Genomic DNA, 23,086 nt, shown 5'->3' with positions numbered 1-23,086 from the left:
TTTTTGTGTTTTGAAGCACAGCAGTATGGGCATTTAGTGCCATAAATGCCACTAATTTTAAAGCATTCCCTTTAAAAATACCTTGATTTTATTCCAATTGGAATGTTGATGATCATTGTTTTGCTTCTGGTTTGATTGTTGTATAATTTGGCAGCGAATGACAGACTAACATACAGTTAATTTTTCTATGATTAAAACTATTTAGTTCATTTCTTCGATTTTAGTTCTTGTATATGGAACCTGTAAGGTTAATCCATCCTTTATTTTGTGGTGGTTTATATCTGTCAATTTTATTTAGTTGTTTGTTCTTGCCAATATTCGGCATGGTCTATCGATAAAAGAAGAAAATTTGTGGTACTTCAATGTAGAAATCAAGTAAATTGCTTAACTTTCTTCGTATTTGTACTCAGATTAAGATGGAAACAGTTACAGAAATCAAGTGAATTGGTTAACATTGGATAGATATTTTAGCACAATAATTAAAACAAATAAGTTTTAATACAAAAAAGTAATTACATGTGTTTTATTTAAATTTTGTTAATTAAGATAATTAAATGTGTTTAAAATTACTAGTAACTCTTTCAAATTAATTATATATTTTAATGGTAATTTTTCTTTAATAAACAATCCTTCTCACGGATAATAAACCTTTTAGTTATCCGTTAACATTCATTCTCTTTCTACGGAAACTACGTCGAACTGTCAATCGTGAAACAAGTACTCAAAAGGGTGATTTGAGTTTTCATTTTGAAGGTATTGTATAGATTATAAAGTTGAAAACTTAAGAATATAGGTGTCAGAAAAAAGTTTCAATAAAATCCAAATTTTTAAATTCAGAATCATAAATTTAGAGAGGACAATTTGATGAATATACATCTAACGATTGAAAAGTTAAATATTTAAAAATTAAAAAAAGGCAAATATCGATAATATATAATTTTAAGAAGAGAGAGGTCTTCACTAGTAGACATTTCTTTTGGTTTCAACTTTATATGCCATTTGGCAATGACACAAGAAAAGTGTTATCCATGTTTTTTCAAGGATTGATTCATTAAGTGTATAATGTCCCTTTGCCAATTTGACTGAATGCCAAGTAAGAAGATTTAAGATGAGCATTGTTATAGATATCTTGATTTACCATTATTACCGAAGCGAAAAGCAAAATAGGGAAGAGTTAATGCTCCATATCATATCCTACTCAAGTTAATTCCAAGATGAGGCAAAAGGCTTGTTTTTCTACACAACTTGCTTCCTCCAACAAATAGGAGGGGAGCAAGATATTCATTCAAATAAATAACCCTTAATAGTTAAAATCACATAGCTTGTTATCATCTTTACTATGATGGATGAGCTGTCTCATTTCCGATGGAAGTACTTGAAATCTTCATGGTTGCAGCAATGGCACAATGCTGCTGTAGATCAGCCAGGGAAAATGATCTCCAGGAAGACAAATTCTGCAGCGAAGGAGAGGATGGGCATGCCCCAGAAGCCACTCTACTTCTCGGATGAAGCGCTGGTAATGACGACAACGATGAGGGTGATGGTATCGAGTTTGAGCTGGAACCAGAGTCTTCTTCACTTGTAATGCTACTACTGCTGTCAGAATTATTCATGGCAACAGCTAGAGCCAGATTGCTTCTACTCAAACTGATTGATCTCTTGCAAATGGCACCACCAATAAACCTTAGAGGGTAGCTTCTATTCTTGTCCAAAACATTATTCAATGCCATTAAATTCCTACGCTTCCTGGTGTAGGCATTCTCTGGCTTTGCAATGTCTTTCGCTGAGGGGGAAGATGCTACATCAGCCAGGCTAGTGAATGACTTTGACTTGCCACCATAAAACTTTGAGATGCTTCTCCTGCTCAACCACAACCAATTCATTAATTACAAACATCATCAGAAGCAAGACAAACAACAGATAGATTAGATGTAAGCAACCAAACCAGACATCTGTCACATTAAAAAGTTTTTTGAAAGCAGCTATGTTGAGAGAATGTTTAATCTCTAGGACCTTGATTATGTTAAGTCCAACAAAATGGACTTTCGACAAATAAACAATTTGGCCATATCTAAATATTTCTTTCTTCTTTTAACCTAAATCTACAGATGCACCTAAAACAAACTCAAAAGGGAAGGAATTGGAGTAAAATACAACTTGTCTTGTTTAGGACAATTACAAGTGACCCAAAGAGTTTCACATAAATCAAGTTTATAGCTGAATTTCCGGGAAGACCAGATTCAAATTCAACACCCAAAGAGGCAGAAACTTCGTGGGCAAAGAAGAAAACAAATCAATACAAATGGCAGTTTGGCATCAGAAAATGAACATTTCCAACTCCTAAATAAAGAAAAATTATAAATATACACTCACTATCAGCCCAATATTTTTTTTCTTACTTTATTACACAGATCATTATTCTCTATTTGTTTTCTTCCTTCCTAATTCTTCTATTTCCACTCCAATTTGGTTGGATGCTTATCATCACCCAGAAAAGAAAGCAATAACCTCACAAATGAATCTACTTAACAAAACAATAAAATAAAAAAAACTAACACCATGCAATAAAAGAGAAGGATCTAAAACTAGTATCACAGAAAAAAAAAAAGGGCACTAATAAAGGTTCATGTAGTGTTAGTTACCTTATGGGAAGAACCTCTTCCAAGGTTTCCATAGAATGCAAAGGTCCACGGTAGACACTTTCCACCTCGTTTTCTCCTCCCTCCGCAGATCTCTCCGACGACACGTCGCTGTTCCTCCCGATCGACGACGACGTACTACACTCCTCCTCCGCCCCATCTCCCCCCGGCGCGTGAAACAATAGGGCGCGTGACATCATCAGCAAGCAAAGAAAGAGAAAGAGAAAGAGAAAGAAGAAGTTGGAATTGCAATGGATAGACACAAGCACACGACATAGCGATCTTTATAGATTTGTTGGCCTATTTATAATTTTGGCAAGAAAAAACTGAAAAGGTATTTGGCTTCTAGAATGTTACGCGTTTTTTGTTGGAAGGTTAAAATGTTGTGGATAAGGCATGGAACAACGTTGTATCAATTGCTTTTGTTTTTTTTATATATTCATTTTTATTATTACTTGGCCTTATCCTCTTCCACTACAACCACTTGATAAAGTCAAACACAGTTTTTTCTTAATATAAACTATTAAGGATTCGTTACAATCATGTATATCTCTTCTCTCTTAACTTTTCATCTCCATTTTTTCATCGTTTTATTTTTTACAGGTTACAAATTTTATAATTTTTTAATCTATTTTTTGTACATTTATTGTGTTTTTTTTACTAATTAAGTTCTGAATTTAACCTATTCGTTTAAAGTGTTATTGAAAAAATAAAATATATGTAAATATGTGAATACGAAACTAAAACTATGAAAACAAAAGTTGAGAAAATTAAAATTGCATATTAGAAATTAAAAGATGGTTAAAGTTATTATTTTGTTAACTATTAATTAAATTCCATAAAAGTTATTTAGTTCATTTGAAATTGAGTTTGAATTAGGTAAATAAAGTTTTTAGTTTAATTTTTTTAGATAAAATGTAATTAGAAAATGAATATATGAGTGGTTTTTTATAAAAAGTATTTATTAGTAAATTTAATAGATATTTTGAAATTGTTAAAATAAAATTAATAAAAAAATTATTCAGATTGCTGACGGCTTATGTTGTAACATATTTGATTTTGGTGTAGAGTATATTTAAAAGTAATTGGCTAATTATGTATTTGAAATTATGTCATTAGTATTTTTATTTTTTTTAGTTATAAATAAACAATAAGGTTGTTATTCACTACATGAAAATCAAGTTAAAATTTTAAATGAATGTATATCACTAATTTTAAAGTACTTTATGATATTATTATTGTACGAATGCGTGACTTTATGTGATAAATAAGTGTGAGAACTAATTTTTAAAAGTAGATGTTTGATATAATTTATGTGAAAAAAAAGTGTATGAAATCCATATACTTATATATAGGAAGTTTGCTTCAAATATCTTGAATACTTATTTATATAATCTAATGGTTTTTTAATACTTTTAACATATGTATATATGTATGCTATAGGTTATGTTTACAATTTTAATTGTTCTTAGTTACCTTTTGAAACGTTACAATTATAAATTACTTAGAATTGATGTTTATAAAACAGTGTACTTTATTAAATTAAGAATATTCAACATAAGATAAATTATAAAATTTATGAAATTGTAGGTTTAAGGTTTTGGATAATTTTACGTTACAATCTAAGGTAGTAATTGTAAATAACTTATACAGAATACTGCTAATTAAATTTAATTAATGTTATTCCTAATTTTATTCAGGTTTTTTATTGAGAAAAAATTAAGATAATTTTGATAGTTTGAAATTTTTTATGAATAGGTTTGGTTCTTTAATTGTAGAATGGATTGACGAAAGCAATGAAGTATGGAGACTAAGAAGGAGCTCCAAAGAACTCTTAGAACCTTGAAATGTCGTGAGGTAAGAGTGGTAGGTTTTGACCTAATATTTAGAGAAAATGAGAGAGATCAAACAAGGTGTTTACCCTAAAGAAAGGAGACAATGAGAGTTTGGTTAGCAATTTCAGGAGCATAACTAAAGTATATTTGATTTATTGACGAGTCAAACACTTCCATTTATAGGTGAAGGGTCCGACCAAATTACAAGTAAATTGGTACAAGTCTTGAATTTGAAACTAGGCTGCAAAGATGTGTGATATGTGTGACTAATCAGAATTATGTGATTGGTCTAGGATTTAATGTGGATTTGATTGAGTCCAATTATATTATAGATAGGTTTAGAAACCCTAACACTAACCATAATATACTTAAGGTAAAATACAAGTAAAAAAGGAATGAAAATCATATTTTACTTTTTTCGATTAAATCATGACTCTTCAAACATATATAAGAATATGTATCTACCTTATTTTCCTAATGGTTGATCATTTGATAGGACTTTGTCATCATATTTAGTTCCTAGTTTTAATAATCTCAAACAGGATTGTATGTATTAGATAAAAGTGAATTTTTTATATTTTAACATCTAAATGATTAATTAGATATGTCATTTTGACATATGATTGAAAAATTAAATATATATATATATAAAAAAGGAATAGCAAATTGAGATAAATGAAAAAATCAAATTTGTGAACTAGTTGTAAATTAATTAAAAAATAAAATCAAGAAGTATAGGAAAGGTAAAATAAAATATTTCAATATATGATATATATTTGAGTGAAAAACATGATTAATGTATAAAAACATATAACTTCATGAAATAGTTTTTAAAAAACCTTGAAAAGGATTTTGTTAAAAAAACTTAAAAATAATATAGTTTAGGATGAGGTCAAAAGCCTTTTTATCATCCTAAGAAACATTTACTGGCTCCAACAATGATTAATTTCCAATACTGTAAATAAATATTAATATTTTTCTAATCATATTTTTTTTTTCTACCTGTATAAACTGAGATTCAGTATTTTATTTAAAAAAAATCAAAACTTATTGTCTCAGTACATATTGATAGTTGAAGATAAGGAGGATAGTATTATATTTGTAAGAAAATAATATAACCAATAAATATAAAATCATATCAAATAATTATCAAAACACATTAAATTCTTCACAATAATTTACAATATAATAAATTACCATTTAATTTTTTGTCCTTAGGATATAAAAAAAGGAGAAAAAATGAAAATAAGGTAGATTCGGTAAATCAAATTAAAATAAAAATGTACTTAAAAAGCAACCAACCTCATCATATTTTTTTTACTCCTAATTTTTCTCTAAGTTTTAAACAAACAATTCTAACTATCTATTTATTTATAGGAATCAACTTTTTATGTATTTTATTTATTTTTTTCTAAACCCATAAAGAAATATACTCTGAGTAAAAGTTCACTTCCTGATGGAACAAAACTCATCATGTATTACAAAGAAACAAAGATTCAATATACAAAAAAAAAAAAGAAAATGAAGAATTTATTCCTTCTAAAACAAGAAAAATTCTTGTCTGAGAAGCACGTTCCAAACTTTCCAAAAAAAAATATTTATTATAGAAGTTTTATTTTTTCATATTTTATTTGTGCAATAAAGTACAAAGTTGGATGCAGTGGGTAAGAATGAGATAAGGTGGTGAGAATTGAAGCTTATCCACAACAACAAAAGTGAGGTGGGGTCCACATTTCTACAAATTTAATGCTTCCTAAGAAAAAAAATATTATTAGTTATTATTTCATTGTTGTTATTTATAAAACTAGTGAAGATATGGTATTTAGTACAATTACAATTTAATTCTTTATTATAACATCTAATCTAATAGTGAGTATCTTATAAAATAATTGTATTAAAATGAGTTAATTTTTTATTAAAAATTAGAGTATTTCATTGTATATAAATAAGTATAAATTTGAATACAGTAATTTTTATTTTTTCAATGACATTTTCAAGCTTTGGAACAAAGTAAAGACTTTTTTTTTGGATTGAGTGAATTTTACGGAATTGAATTAAAATTAAAGTCTATTAAGGTGAGATGCAAATATAGATAAAATAATAAAAAGTAATTTTAAAATTAAAAATTACAAATATAAATAAGAATGGAGTGAAATGATGAGAATGTTATATTTGAAAAAAAAATGATTAAAGTAATATTATAGGGTAAAATAAAGCATGTCCTATAACCTATACTATCTTATCCCTTTGTAAGGGAAAGAAACATGTGGGACCCAACAATGAAAGGTAACTGAATTGATGAGCATGTCCTTGTGTTAGGTTGCCCTGTAGCCGTAGGAGGACCCTATTACAACTGTCCTTTTCATTTTCTTTTCTTTCATTATATAATCAATTTTGTTTATTTTGTTTTAGAAAAACAATATTCTATTTTCAACGAGAATTTAGGAACGTTAAGGGAAAGAGAGTAAAGCTTATCACGTTACACGTCATTTCATTTGATTTTTGACACGTGTTGGTTGTAAGGAGTGACCCTATGAGCATAATAATAATGGTGGTGGTTAACCTACACCCACTCTCTGTCTTAAAACCTTCCATTTTCATGACTTCAACAAATGCAAAATCAGATTCAATTTGGAGTGCCCTTTAATTTAAGACAGCTTCAGGACAACATCATCAACACAGGTTATGTTATCTGACATAGATACACAAAATCATATCATTCATACTCACTCAATACAATAAACTTTTCTTTTTTTAACATTTTGTTTCATGAATCATCCCAAAATCAATTGATAATTTTATATTCAATTATAATGATAAAGTTTAAATAAAAATAAATAGATATTATTAGCTGTTAGTGGAAACTAAAATACTTGGTAGTTGAAGAATGTAATATTTTAATGTTTGGTGAAAGATATAAAAATATGTTTATCATAATTTATTTACTATGTATGACACACTTTTATTCCTCATTCAAAATGTGGAAATCTGGGAAAATGAAAATTATTTTTTGAAATAACTTGTCATGGAACCAAAAATATGTCATTGAGCAATAAATATTTACCATTCACAGAAACAACTTTCTGGTAATATTTACCAATAAAAGAAAATCCTTCATTGACATATAATTTCATAAATAGCTGATTAAATTCATTCGATTTTGAAAGTTTTATTTTAATTATGGAATGTTGAAGAGAATAAGGAAGTGAGTATATTTATTTTTTAATTATATATTTTTGTAATCATATTCACACGGTATAAATAAAGTATTTGTGTGAATTTTTTCAACACAATACGGACCCAGAATAAAATGACAAAAAGTATGGTAAAATTTCACAAGTTTTGATAAAGGATAGTCTTGGTTTGTACAAAATTTCTAAAAAATTCTCCTGAAATAGTTTTTTTCCTTAAATTCCAGGTAAGAATTTCGACTAAATTTGGAACAAAACGCAACAAATTTCAGGTCAAACGGATGACTATTCACATAGGAAAAAAAATCAAACAGTTTCACACACAAACGAACATTCCTTTCAGCCCTGACAGTGATGAATAAAAAACTTATTGCAAATCTTGTGGGACGAATTTGGGACTCAAATCTCTACCAAAACTCAATAGACACAATAAAGAATGTCTGGTAAGAATTTCATACCAAAATACCCAAGGAGTAAGACATACTAAGCCTCAGGCCGAGAGTGAACAAAACTAGTTTTCCGGAAAAAAAACGTCCTAAAATTTTATCCTTGTATATTCTTTTTGTGATTTGTTTATGAACGTGCCTCTTTACCTGCGTGCCAACAACATAAGAAAGTACTTGTGTGAATTTTTTCAACACAATAGGACCAATAATAAAAATACAGAAAGTAGGGCGAAATTTCACAAGTTTTGAAAGAGGATAGCCTTGGTTTGCACAAAATTTCTGAAAAATTTCCACAAAATAGTTTTTTCTTGAAATTCCAGGTAAGAATCTTGATTGAATTTGGAACAAAACGCGAGAAATTTCAGTTTAAAAGGATGAGTATTCACCTAGGAAAAAAATCAAACAGTTTCACGCACAAACAAACCTTCATTTAAGCCCTGGCAGTGATGAATAATAAATTTATTGCAAATCTTGTGGGATGAATTTGGGGCTCAAGTCTCAGCCAAAACTCAATAGACACAATGAAGAATGTCTGATAAAAATTTCAGACCAACATACCCAAGGAATAAGGCGTAGTAAGTCCCAGACAGAGAGTGAACAAAACTGGTTGTCCAAAAACGAAACGTCTTGACTTTTCTTCCTCCTCTCTTCTTTTTGTGATTTGTTATTGGACCTGCCTCCTTACATGAGTGCAAACAACATATGAAAGTACTTGTGTGAGTTTTATCAACACAATACGAACAAGAATAAAATTACAAAAAGTATGGTGAAATTTCACAAGTTTTTTTGTGCAAACCAAGGCTATCCTCTATCAAATTCTCCCGGAATAGTTTTTTCTTGAAATTCCACGTAAGAATCTTGAATGAATTTGGGGCAAAAGGCGACAAAATTTCAGGTCAAACGGATGAGTATTCACCTAGGAAAAAAATAGAACAGTTTCACACACAAACAAACCTTCCTTTTGACACTGGCAGTGATGAATAAAAAATTTATTGCAAATCCTTTGGGACGAATTTGGGCCTCAAATCTCATCCAAAACTCAATAGACTCAGTGACGAATGTCTAGTAAAAATTTGATACTGAAATACCCAAGGAGTAAGACGTAGTAAGTCCCAGACCGAGAGTGAGCAAAACTGGTTTTCAGAAAACAAAACGTCCTGGCTTTTCTTCTCCGTATCTTCTTTTTGTGATTTGTTTATGGACACCTCCTTACCTGGGGACAAAAAATATATGAAAGTACTTGTGTGAATCTTTTCAACGCAATACGGACCCAAAATAAAATTTCAGAAAGTAGGGCGAAATTTCACGAGTTTCGGTAGAGGATAGCCTTGGTTTTCAATAAAATTTCTGAAAAATTCTCCCGGAATAGTTTTTTCCTGAAATTCCACATAAGAATCTCGACTGAATTTGGGGCAAAACGCGAAAAATTTCAGGTCAAACGGATGTGTATTCACCTAGGTAAAAAATAAAACAGTTTCACACACAAACGAACCTTCTTTTCGGCCCTGGCAATGATGAATAAAAAAATTTATTGCAATCCTGTGGGACGAATTTGGGCCTCAAATCTCAGTCAAAACTCAATAGACGAGTGACGAATGTCTGGTAAAAATTCGAGACCGAAATACCCAAGGAGTAAGGCGTAGTAAGTCCCAGACCGAGAGTGAGCAAAACTGGTTTTCCGAAAACAAAATGTCCTAGTTTTTCTTCCCCTTATCTTCTTTTTGTGATTTGTTTATGGACGTACCTTCTTACCTGGGGGCAAACAATATATGAAAGTACATGTGCGAATCTTTTCAACGCAATACGGACCCAAAATAAAATTTCAAAAAGTAGGGTGAAATTTCACGTGTTTCGGTAGAGGATAGCCTTGGATTTCAATAAAATTTCTGAAAAACTCTCCCGGAATAGTTTTTTCCTTAAATTCCACGTAAGAATATCGACTGAATTTGGGACAAAACGCGACAAATTTCAGGTCAAACAGATGAGTATTCACCTAGGAAAGAAATAGAATAGTTTCACACACAAACGAACCTTCCTTTTGGCCCTGGCAGTGATGAATACAAAATTTATTGCAAATCATGTGGGACGAATTTGGGCCTCAAATCTCAGCCAAAACTCAATAGACGCAGTGACAAATGTCTGGTAAAAATTTGAGACCGAAATACACAAGGAGTAAGGCGTAGTAAGTCCCAGACCGAGAGTGAGCAAAACTGGTTTTCCAAAAACAAAACGTCCTGGCTTTTCTTCTCCGTATCTTCTTTTTGTGATTTGTGTATGGATGTGCCTCCTTACCTGGGGGGTAAACAACATATGAAAGTACTTGTGCGAATCTTTTCAATGCAATACGGACCCAAAATAAAATTTCAGAAAGTATGGCAAAATTTCACGAGTTTCGGTAGAGAGGATAGCCTTGGTTTTCAATAAAATTTCTGAAAAAAATCTCCAGGAATAGAATTTGACTGAATTTGGGACAAAAGGCGACAAATTTGAGGTCAAACGGATGAGTATTCACCTAGGAAAAAAATCAAACAATTTCACACACAAACGAACCTTCCTTTCAGCCGTGGCAGTGATGTATAAACAAATTATTGAAAATCTTGTGGAACGAATGTGGGGCTCAAGTCTCAGCCAAAACTCAATAGACATAATGACGAATGTTTGGGTTAAATTTCATACCAAAATACCCAAGGAGTAAGGTGTGGTAGGTCCCAGTCTGAAAGTAAACAAAACTGGTTTTTCGAAACGAAACGTCCTGGCTTTTCTTCCTCGCAACTTCTTCTTATGATTTGTTTATGAACCTGTCTCCTTACCTAGGTGCAAACAATATATGAAAGTAATTGTGTGAATTTTTTAAACGCAATACGAACCAAAATAAAATTATAGAAACTATGGTGAAATTTCACAAGTTTTGGTAGAGGATAACCTTGGTTTGTACAAAATTTCTGAAAAAATATCCCGAATTATTTTTTCCTAAAATTGCAGGTAAGAATCTTGACTGAATTTGTGACAAAACGCGACAAATTTGACGTTAAACGGATGACTATTCACCTAGAAAAAAAAATCAAATAGTTTCACACACAAACAAACCTTCAGTGATGAATAAAAAATTTGTTGAAAATCTTGTGGAACAAATGTGGGGCTCAAGTCTCAACCAAAACTCAATAGACACAATGACGAATATCTCGTAAAAATTTCATACCAAAATACCCAAGGAGTAAGGCGTAGTAGATACCAGTCTGAGAGTGAACAAAATTGGTTTGTCGAAAACGAAACGTCCTAGCTTTTCTTCCCTGCATCTTCTATTTGTGATTTGTTTATGGTTCTGCCTCCTTACCTGGGTGCAAACAATATATGAAAGTAATTATGTGAATTTTTTAAACGCAATAAGAACCATAATAAAATTACAGAAAATATGGTGAAATTTCACAAGTTTTATTAGAGGATAGCCTTGGTTTGTACAAAATTTCTGAAAAATTCTCCTGAAATAGTTTTTTCCTCAAATTCCAAGTAAGAATTTTGACTAAATTTGGGACAAAACGCAACAAATTTGATGTCAAACGGATGAGTATTCAGCTAAGAAAAAAATCAAACAGTTTCACACACAAACGAACCTTCTTTTCAACCGTGACAGTGATGAATAAAAAATTTATTGAAACTCTTGTGGAATGAATGTGGGGCTCAAGTCTCAGCCAAAACTTAATAGACACAATGACGAATGTCTGGTAAAATTTTCATACCAAAATAACCAAGTAGTAAGGCGTAGTAAGTCTCAGTCTGAGAGTGAACAAAACTAGTTTTTCGAAAACGAAACGTCCTGGCTTTTCTTCCCCGCATCTTCTTTTTGAATTTGTTTTTACCTGCCTCCTTACCTGAGTGCAAACAATATATGAAAGTAATTGTGTGAATTTTTTCAATGCAATACGGACCAGAATAAAATTACAGAAACTATAGTGAAATTTCACAAGTTTTGGTAGATGATAGTCTTATTTTATACAAAATTTCTGAAAAAATCTTCCAAAATAGTTTTTTCCTAAAATTTCGAAAAAAAAATCTCAACTGAATTTAAAACAAAACGTATGAAACCAAATATGTCATATAGCAATAAATATTTACCATTAACATAAACACCTTTCTGGTAATATTTACCATTAAAAGAATATCCTTCATGGACATATAATTTCATAAATAGCTTATTAAATTCATTCGATTTTTGGAAAGTTTTATTTTAATTATGGAATGTTGAAGAGAATAAGGAAGTGAGTATATTTATTTTTTAATTATATATTTTTGTAATAATATTCACACGTATAAATTTAAATTACCTTATTAAAAAAATAATTCAATATTTAATAAAGGAAATAAATTTATTAGAAGATGAAGAAAATTAAATTAAAATTTTATAATATTTGAAACTTAGAAAGAAGGTTATGATTAGGCAATTGGTTCCTCCATTCTAAATTTTAAAATTGATATTCACTAAAAAAAATTCATTTAAGAAAAGGAGAAAAATATATTTTTCAATAGATTTTTGTGTTCTCAAAATGGATATAAAATTAGAAAACTGAAGTCTCATTCTAAAACAAAATTCTGAAATATAAAAGTATATTCTGAAAAAAGAAATTAAAATAGAACCTCCAGAAACATATTTAAAAAAGATATCGTGAGATTTGAAAAAGTGTTCCAGAAAATCAACTTCCTTAATGTATTTTAGAATAATAAATCTGGAATATATTTTAACCTCCACCTTTCACTCTTATTTAAAACTATTTGATAATTTCAATTAATAATACAGTAGAGGTTCAAATTTGTTGGATGGATGAAGCAATTACGTGATGATTATAGGTGAAAGCTTTGGTTTTGAGTAAATCCTTTACTACATCCTCTAGATAAAAGAAACATATATTTGATATCAAAAATAGTTGTTATTATTATTTGAGATGTCAATACTTTAAATAAATATGAGTATAATTGAAATGTTAAATTTCATAATAATAAATTATATATGAATTTTTATAAAAAAAATTAAATTAATTGAGAATTGAATCATGGTATGTCGAACTAGTGCTTGATCTCATCCTATTCGACCCTTGCACTCCCATACTTTTCAAGCCTCTATTGTCTATTCTGAAAATATTTGGAAAAAGTTTTTCAAAAATTTCATAGTAATTCTTTTTTTTAGAACAAACCGTCCCAAACATATAAAATACGTTCAAAATAAGTCTTTCCTAATAGAATTTCTAAAATAAATTTTTTGAAACATATATGATACTTTCTTAATAACAACTTTACTACAAAACAATATGGAACAATTTTTTTCAGAATGTAAATAATAGTTAGACAAGCTTTCCGTAACAATTCTGTTCTTTATCCTGTAGCACACATAGAAAACGGAGGTATAGGCAGCAGCAACACAATGCAAAAGAGAGAATTTTACCCTTATGGGAGCATTTAGTAATTGTGGGGGTGCAAGAAGTAAAAGACTACAACATATTCTCCGCATGCAAAGGGGCTCTGCCTCTTTCTCGACTAAGCCAGCTCAAGGACTGTTTCTTCCTGCACCTCCATACCTTCTTCTCTTACCTCCATATATTTTTGAATTTCCAAAAATATCCCTCTATAATATTTCAGATTACTGAAAATCATTTTTCAAATTTATTATTAGTTTTCGAATTATGTAATCCGGAAGTCTTTTTTCAAAATGCATTATTACTTTTCGAATTACATAATCCAGAAGTCTTATTTAGCTTCTGAATTATGTAATCCAAAAATCTTTTCTCAAATGTGTTTTGGATTACATAATCGAAAAACTAGTTTATGGAAGTACCAAAAAAGGATAAAAATGTATTTTCATATTGTGTATGGAGGTGGCAGAAGAAGATATGGAGGTTTCAGCAGTTATCCGCTCCGCACTTAGCTACCCAGCATTTACCGTGGACACGATAACTGGCACACCAAAGATGCGTCCTTCCCGGTCCTCTCGTACTAGGGAAAGGTCCTCTCAATGCTCTAACACCTACACCGAATATGGACCGAACTATCTCATGACGTTCTAAACCCAGCTCACGTACCGCTTTAATGGGTGAACAGCCCAACCCTTGGAACATGCTTAAGCATACTATAGCCCCAGGTGGCGAAGAAACTGGGTTTCTTTTTTTCCAAAGTTCTATGCAATTTTTTCCCAACACCTTCGTTATTTTCATTTTCAAATTGTATAATTTTATTTCTTTATTTTTAAATTGTATAATTCATCTTATAAATTCTACAATTTGATTTATATTTCAAATTAAATTAAATTGTAAAATTCAAAATGTATTTTTCTCGAATACCTCTCAAATTCTACCATTCAAAATTCGAATTCTACAATTTAAAATATAGAATTATTTTAGAATAGTCTAATACCTTTTGAACTCTACAATTCAAAATAATTAAAAATATAGACTTTTCATATCATAATACAAGAAGGTAGGGAGTTGCAAGAAGAAAAATGGGACTTCTATCCTATGCACATATTGCAGCATGTTATGAAGAGAAATTAAACTATTTGTTCATTCATGTTGCTAAGGAGTCAAACGAAGTGACTCATTTTCTGGCCATTCCAAGATTGGTTTGGTTGATTTGTAATTTAATTTTTCATTGGACTAAAAAAGAAAACATAGTTGAAAGGAGAGACTAAGTTGAAAATGACAAATGATTAGTCAACGTGAAAACAAATAAAAGAAGCAATAATCCAAATATTACACCTCAACACCGTAATAATAACTTAACAAAACACATTACAAGAGATATTATCCAACCCAAAAATAGCCATAAAATCAATCTCAACAGAATCTAATCGCTGCTAAGCTGAACGCAATACTGTACTGAATATAAAAGTGACATAACTTATTTGCTTGAGCAAGCAAAGGGGCAGAAAGATTGTATCAACGTTTTTTCCTTTCATTCTCTAAAATGACTGTACATCTAACACGATGGATAAGGGCATCGAGACCATGAACATAATGATAAAATCAATTGGAACAGAAAGAATTTTCCGTCACATTCCAATTTAAGCTATCCTAAAGACTTGTATGATTCAAAGAACGAACCTTGAGAAGTAATGCCTGCAAATGACTTTTTAAAGCGGGTTCAAATCAATTTCAAGAAACCACTGCTTCTACTATAAGTTAGGGTATATGCCATTTACCCATGACCAAATGTCCTTTCTAAAAATAGGACAACAACTGGGTAGAAAACGAATCTTTTTAGCACCTCCTAATAATATTTGCTATGTTCGTGCCGATCTCTTTTTTAGTTTCTTCGCTCACAGGGACATCTCCAATGTACATGTCAAAGAAAGCCCCTAAGTTAAAATGAGATCATGAGGTAAGTTTCATACTGAAGATAAAAGAAATACAAATTCAAACTGGCGCAATGCAACCACATGTATTTGAATATGACTTACGACACAAGTCTTTGCTGTGGACACTTCCTATCTGATTGCCACTAACTGTACAGGTAAAACGAACACTTTCAGTTCACACAACACAGAAAAGACACAAAAGATGAGTTTAATCCTCGTCTGCCCAGAGGCAAACAGTATAAACATTTTCAGAAGTCAAATACGTGTTGGAAAATATAACTCACTTTTAGTGATCAGACGCCCATCAATTGTTTGTTTGAACTCAATTACTGTTCCCTGCAACATTGCAATATATCTAATGTAACTCTGACATCAGTAGTAAATTTAATAAAACAGAAAATAAACATATTGATAAATTAATTACCAAAGGTATTGAGATATTCTCTTCGAAGTACGAACCAAATGTCTCTAGGCAATGAAAGTCCGTGGAAGGATTTGTCTGACAAAAATTGGAGTACAAAGGGCGTTAAAATTTGAACTAACAGTTGAAACAACTAAAATTCCTTTTCCTACATAGATAGAGTACCTTTACTAATCGAGCTCGAAGTGATTTTTCAAAAGCACTGCAACCAAAAATACCAAAACAAATCAGCAGCATGTTGCTTTACCATGTACTTCTATAATCAATTGTAAAGCCTAACATCTCTATATTAAGGCCGCACCTAGTATGGGCTCTAGGCCCAAAATTAAGTTGCCCAAATATCATATCAGATGGGACTAAGTTATTTTAATTATTTAATATGTTCTTTGTTTCCTAAAGTTGGATGATGACACATGTAAGGTTGTCATCCGATTAGGTGCGTAGTTGTAGGTTATTTAAGGTATTGTTATTGTGTAATTTGCGTTATAAAGAAATGAAAATTTTAGTATTATTTCCCTTTTTACTTTCTTTGTTCTCAAGTTTAGGTTATTTACCGTAGCCCTAGTTTTAGCTCTCTAACAACACCACCGCATTAGAATAGCATCACACCAGACTCTTTTATAAACTTCATCCAGTAGTCCCAAAAATTACTCAAATCTAAATTAACTAAATCATTTCTAATTCAAACATGGTTCAGCGAATTCTTAGTGGGAAAAAGAAAAAATTACTAAGTATTGGTACATCGAGATTTGTACAATAGCAATACCCAAAACTGAGATTTGGACTTTAGAAACGTTGCCAAAAGAAATGTTTGAAGAGACCAGAATATTAAGATTAAATATTTTTTATAGAAAAAAAAAACAGTTTATATCTTCAAAAAAAAAAAAGTGCAGGAATGCCAAATCTAATTGTGAAAAAATTATTCATAATCACACAATTCAGAAGATAAAACTATTACTTACTCTCTCACACTGTTAATTTTCATACCCCTGCAATTTACAACAAGTCTAACAGTCATGTTGATATCCTCCCTGCAATGGTAGAAAACGACAGTTCCATCAAAATTAAGAATAAATCCCATAAACATGAAACCAACCAATTGCTTCTTTAAGTTAGCAAATCTTAGAAGTAGATAATATTGATCTAAATCCAGACTAAGGATATCCAATTGATTAAATCGACCTATGTTCATAGAAAACTCCACTCCACACATTTTCATATGTACGTTATAATAATCAATGCATGACTAGTTGTTATTACTGATAAGAGCAATCTATCATAAATAACATTTTATAGATTTATCAAAAATATGATGTTTGAGACCTGAGAAGATCCCTGTACAAGTCATGATGGTTATTCAGTTCATCAGCAGAAATTGATGCATATTTTGGCCCCAATTTCTCACAGAGGGAGTACGGATGAATATCTGTTAAAGACGAAGAGTTACACAAGAAGCACCAATAATAATCTGTCTGTTCAAAAGGAAGGAGGATATAATCAAGTAATCAAGAAAGCTTACAAACTCCAAAAGCATAGACTTTCAGTGACTTGATTTTAACAATGGTCATGGTTCTGGATCCTGTTCCAACCAGGACCTGAAGCAAATTTAAATCATCAGTTTATCTGAAAAATACTAGGTAAAAATGGAATCTCAACCAAAGCATGTGGCAATAGCATAATAGGCAAATAAAATTAATTAAAAGGAACTGGAAAGTGGAAACTAAAACAAGTTACCAGATCACACCACTGACAATTCTTGAATACTACATATAACGCAAGGAATTGAAAAATAACTTACTATTCTCTTACACCCAATTACCTGTTCCGTAAATCACAACATCTGGTTCATGGCTGAGTTTTGACTAACAGAATGGAAGTATCAGTTATTTCCAAAATAATAAGTCAGTTTGTGACTAAGTAAATTTCCCTCTCCGTATAACACTGTCATCTTCATCCTTTTCTTTTCTTTTCTCCTTTCTGCATCTTTTTATTTTCTCAGAAAATATTTGGAAAATTTTCCTTCATTTTCCCTCAGCCTATTCCATCAAATCATTCTCAAATTCTACTTCAAATCTTGTTCTATTTCTGATTCATGATTTACATTTGCGATGGTTTGGTATCACAATATAATGATGTTTGGTGACCTATGGAGCCCCTATGTGGATTTCAGATCCTATTTCCGATTCTCTCTCTCAGTCCAGAAACCATGGTATAGCAGTGTCATTGTCATCCTTCTCTTCCTGCATCTTTCATTTCCACAGACAATAAACCAAAAATTTTCCTTCCTTTACCCTCAGCCTCTTCCAACAAAATTTCAATGATTCTAAAGATTCTAAAATCTTATTTTATTTCTGACTCATGACGTACATTTAGGATTCTTTAGTATCAAAATGCAATGCTGTTTGGTGGCCTACAGAGCCCTAATGTAAAGTGATTGGATGGTGACCAGTGATTACTCTGGCAACAGACCTAACAATAAATCCAGTGAAACTTATTCCAAATAAAATTTTTGGTTCTATTTCACTTATAATTCTTGCAAGATTCATTTTTCTTGGGTCATAAACCATTGAGATACAAGAATAATAATAGGCCTAAAGAAAGTTCTACTAAAACTTCTTTTCAGCATTGAATTTTAGATTCAAATTCTTGTTAGCCAATTGTGATTACAGCATAAATACTTGCATTTTTCAATTAGTGTTTTATTTATTTATTAATGAGATGCATTGTTTATCCCAAAAGTTGGAATTCTAGAAACACATCCTCCAACTCGGATGTACTGTCACATGGTTCATCGGTTGTGTTTAGTTAGTTCAATGATGAAGACAAAGTTAAATTATTAGTTACTTCTCTACTTGTATATATAGGTTACTTTGCAGCTCCAATGTAATCACTTTCGTCATTCAGTGAATTTTTTTCTTCTCTCATCTTTGTTCTCCCTTCCTTCTACCACTTTTCCAACACTACTACTAGCTAATTGTACAAGAATGTTAAAAAATGAGTATCTCTTAACCCAATTCCGAGAAGTGCCAACACAAATACATTCACCCAAGAAGCATTGGCCCCTTGATAATGAAGGTGGATAAGGTGTCAATCAGACAATGACTCTGACATTTCTCCAGGAGATGTGCTATAATGCAGGATGTAAGACTTTTAAGAGAGGGGCAACTCCACTAAGGTTTGGTGCCTTGGTAAGTGATTCCCGTTGGGAGTCAAGCGTACGCAGCATTAGGCTTCCTTTAAGTTGGAAAATAAGAAAAGAATAATTTATCCTCATATAATGTTGCCCCCATACTGCTGCAAAGGACATGCCATTTGAATTTTTCAAGTACAACTCCCCGTTATGGAAGGCTAAGAAGCCTAAACAAATAGACTTGGAAGGCACATCTTTGGCCATTATTATCCGCTCTCATGTATACATGGCCCCTCTAAACTGTAAATACTCAACTTAAATCTTTGAAGAAAGACATGGTCACTTTGGTTCCTATCACTCAAACCTTTGATTCACATCTTTTACTTCATATCCACCCCCTCTTACAAGCATTTTTCAGGAATAATATTCCATAAAATTGGAACCTTCAGTTCTTCACTACAAGAAATTGGTGCTCCGTACTATTCCATAGACATGGATCTTAGACTCCTAAGCTAACCTACTAGGTATCTTCTAAACTATATGCTCTCGATAAGTACGTCTTGTTGCATGGTAACCCACCCCATTACACTAGCAAACTAAATTTCCAGCACCAACAAAAAAACTACCTAAATTTCTTATCAACTATAGACATGTTTGGGAAAAAAATCTCCAAAAACACTTTTAAAGAGAAAGTAAGAAGGAAAAATGAAATGAACTTCTCTAAAAGCTAAAGTTATCTTATGTATAATTTATTTGTAGAAGTTTTCTCATATTAGTTTTGGCTTCTCTAAAAGATAATTTTTAATAAACCAATTTTTACTTATAAAGAAGTTTATTTTTTCTTTCTTTCTTATTTTTTACTCCTATATTATGGAAAAATGTACCTGAACAGGTCCTATGTATTTGATAGCCACCTTTTTCTTTAACTACTAGATATCAATCATGCAAAGAATCTAGCAAGAAATTCTTAACTAAAAGTCCAAAGCAGTTGCATGGAGCACATAAACCCTACACACAAAAGAGCATAATGCCCAAAAGAACCAGAAGAGAATTTTCCAAACAAAATATTAACCTCGGAGTTGAAGCCGAAATCCTTCTCTCCAACAAATATATTGTCTAGAACCAAAGGAAATTCAATGCCAGTTTTAGGCTCGACTGCAGGTTTTGCTTCGTTTAACTCAAGATACGATAGGAACGGACATCCTTGGCATTCAACCTCCTTAGGCACTTGGTCAATGGTTCCATACACTTGCATATCAGGACTATGCAATGGGCAAGCTAGTACATTCGATGACCTATATGCAAAATTTTAAAAAATTAATAAGAAAATGACAAGCAAAACTAGCCTATGCACGAATTGAAGTATAGAATAAATAAAAAATCATCTTAGATATCATTTTAAAATTATTACTATAAAATTAAACAAACTTAACTAACCATCAGAACCTGTACTTGAGTTGCAATGTAATTAGAGTGCATTTAAATTAAATTCTAATTAGATATCATCCAACATATCCCAGAAAATCAATAAAATCAGCATCTCAGTTTTTGTAACGTTACATACAAGTTGTGAAACGGTGGAACAAACGCAGCAGCCAGCGACAGAAGAGGTAACGACCGAAGCCTCTTCGCTTCACTCCAAATCATCTTCATCGCCAAACTCGAAACCCTCCCCAACTTCACAGACGCAAACGATTTCCTCTTCGATCGAAACGGAAACCCGAACAGGCGCACATTCGTGGCCACGGCCTTAACCTGCGCACCACCAAACCGAGGAGGAGGAGGAGGAGAACCGCGCAGGGAACGCGCCACATTGAAAGTCGAAGCGCGTGAGAGCCACACCAGAAACGCGCCGGCGAACCGCGACACGTGTCCGAAGGCCTCTCCGATCGCGAAACTTCCGGGATTGTTGGCGAGCGAATGCACGAAGCGCGAGCTCAGAGAATTGCGCAGCAGGAATGGCTCCAAATAGGTGAACACTTCGGGATCCGAATACAGCGAAGGTAGCCAGACGAAATCGTTATTCATCGCGACGCACGACGGCGATCAGCTGAAGAACCTGCGAAGCGCGTTCTGGCGGCGTTCGAGAGGGAGAGAGAGACGAAAAGGTTCTGTTCAGTTGGGATCGCAGAATAATTGAATGCGAAGCTATTGGGATTTTGCGAGCCGCAACGTGAATATTGGCTTTGTTGTGATGCCGAAGGAAATAAGAAGGAAAGAGAGAAAAACGGAATTAAATAAGAGAAGGGTATATGCTTTGGACAGGGAAAGGGGAGAGAAGAGAAAGTCAAGGAGGATTCAACTCAAAAGCGATCTTTTCAGGGTAAAATTGGAAAAGGGACAAATCGTGGAGGCACTTTTTCTGCGTTTCACGGTTCTGAAGTTTCCATGGCCCACCGTTTTGATCACAAAATGATCTTTGAAAACGAGTGAATTACGTTTATGACCTTTAGAATCTCTTTCTCTATCACGTGATTTTACAACCGGCTATTGAGGTCGGTTTCTCACTTCCAGATACTCTTTGGTAATAACTTTTATTGGAGTTAATTTTTTATTTCTATTTGTTTTGAAATTTTGAAATATTATACATGTTTTCATTTAATACACAATTTAATCAATTACAAATTATTCTACATTAGCTGTATTATTAGGTTAAACATATAACTTAATTTTCTATATTTTTTAATTTTTAGTTTGATTTATTCACATTAAAAATTATTAAATAATTTATAGACATGTTCTCGATATGACCTACAATTTCTTTATTAAAAAACATAGTTTGCGAAACATGTTCTCGGACATAAAAAGTTGATACCGTAAAATAATATTTGAAAAATAAAAACTATATTGCGAAACATCTTTGTTAATTATAATTCTTTTTATTACCTTTTTTATTTTTTTAATAATTTTTTATTGATAATAGGGGATAGACAAATATGTGTTTCTGTTGGTATTTATAACTTTATTTCATTATTTTTTTTAGTTTTCAATAATTTTTTACTGATAATAAAGTGTGTCAAAAAATGTATATTCTTATTACTGTCATTTTGACTATCAGTCAATTGTGAAGTTGTTTTTAATTATTGACCATTTCTTAAAAATATTGGGATTTAATTTTAAAGTAGAGATAAAAAATGATAAATTGAATCGATGGACGATTTAAAAAGCAAAGTATTAAAATATAAATAAAATAGTCATAATTTATTTTATGCATTTCTTTCTGATCAATAAAAGTTGTGCTAACATGTCTCTGAAAAAAGAAAAATCTAAAAAATATATAGTTAAAAAATAAGAAAAAAAATTATTATATAATGTTTGGTATTTTTTAATTACTCGTCATTAGGTTATAAATCAAGATAATTAAATGTAGTATTTATTATATATTGTTTTATGTGATTTTATTTATTTATTTATTTTTTATATAGACGCTTTCCATCATAAATTTTGTATTATAATTTAAAAATATTATTAAAAATATAACAAAAAACAAATTTCTATATATTAAATGAATTTTTTTTATTATATGTTGTTATCGTAGTCTTTATTTGACTTGCGGTGTCGTGTGCATCTTTTTCGTATACTTTTCGTAAAAGGAATCTAAAATCACATTCCCACGATTATGCTGTGTCTTCCATTATTACTTTTTTTTTCTTCCTTTGAGAAAAAAATATTAAAAAACTATTTTAACTAATAATAACGTTATGTAATAGTTTGTATTGAGACATTCTTTACGTGTTTAACATCTCTTTAATTTTTAATTTAAATAAATTGTTTTTTTTTTAATGTTAGGATATGTTTGCAATAATTTTTTCATAAAATCATTATTTAATATATTTCGTGCCTTGTAGAAGTCGTTTCTTTCTTTTTTTTTATTTTAATATGATCATGTTTATATTATTTTTATAATATATATATATATGATACTATTTAGATCAGCCAATTAATTTAAATGGTTGAATTTGAAAAGATAGCTCTTTGAGTATTAAATATATACTCATAACATGCATACATTTTTTTATTAACAAATTTTGTATTTCTCACTTGTAGGTGAATTTTGTATTTAATTATGCAGGGACAAGTGAAAC

At 31.1% G+C, this 23,086-nt stretch overlaps 2 protein-coding genes across 2 annotated transcripts; both read right to left on the bottom strand.

Annotated features, from left to right (window-relative positions):
* Window positions 1–1,164: 1,164 nt before the first annotated feature.
* Window positions 1,165–3,042, bottom strand: LOC137816658 (protein OXIDATIVE STRESS 3 LIKE 1-like). Its single transcript, XM_068619895.1, has 2 exons — window positions 2,643–3,042; window positions 1,165–1,860 (listed from the first exon to the last, which is right to left on the bottom strand). Exons 1-2 carry the CDS (start codon window positions 2,837–2,839, stop codon window positions 1,338–1,340), a joined length of 720 nt encoding a protein of 239 aa, XP_068475996.1. The 5' UTR covers window positions 2,840–3,042; the 3' UTR covers window positions 1,165–1,337.
* Window positions 3,043–14,845: 11,803 nt separating this feature from the next.
* Window positions 14,846–21,278, bottom strand: LOC137816656 (fatty-acid-binding protein 2). Its single transcript, XM_068619894.1, has 10 exons — window positions 20,566–21,278; window positions 20,074–20,296; window positions 17,391–17,466; window positions 17,195–17,297; window positions 16,834–16,902; window positions 16,037–16,073; window positions 15,875–15,949; window positions 15,735–15,786; window positions 15,553–15,597; window positions 14,846–15,450 (listed from the first exon to the last, which is right to left on the bottom strand). The coding sequence occupies exons 1-10, from the start codon at window positions 21,027–21,029 to the stop codon at window positions 15,353–15,355; spliced, it is 1,242 nt and encodes a 413-aa protein (XP_068475995.1). The 5' UTR covers window positions 21,030–21,278; the 3' UTR covers window positions 14,846–15,352.
* Between the last annotated feature and the right edge of the window lie 1,808 nt (window positions 21,279–23,086).

This window comes from Phaseolus vulgaris, chromosome 1 (genome assembly GCF_000499845.2).
Source record: "Phaseolus vulgaris cultivar G19833 chromosome 1, P. vulgaris v2.0, whole genome shotgun sequence".
Taxonomy (NCBI): Eukaryota; Viridiplantae; Streptophyta; class Magnoliopsida; order Fabales; family Fabaceae; genus Phaseolus; species Phaseolus vulgaris.
The sequence above is the reverse complement of the archived record's forward strand: the minus strand, read 5'-3'. Positions and strand labels throughout refer to the sequence as shown.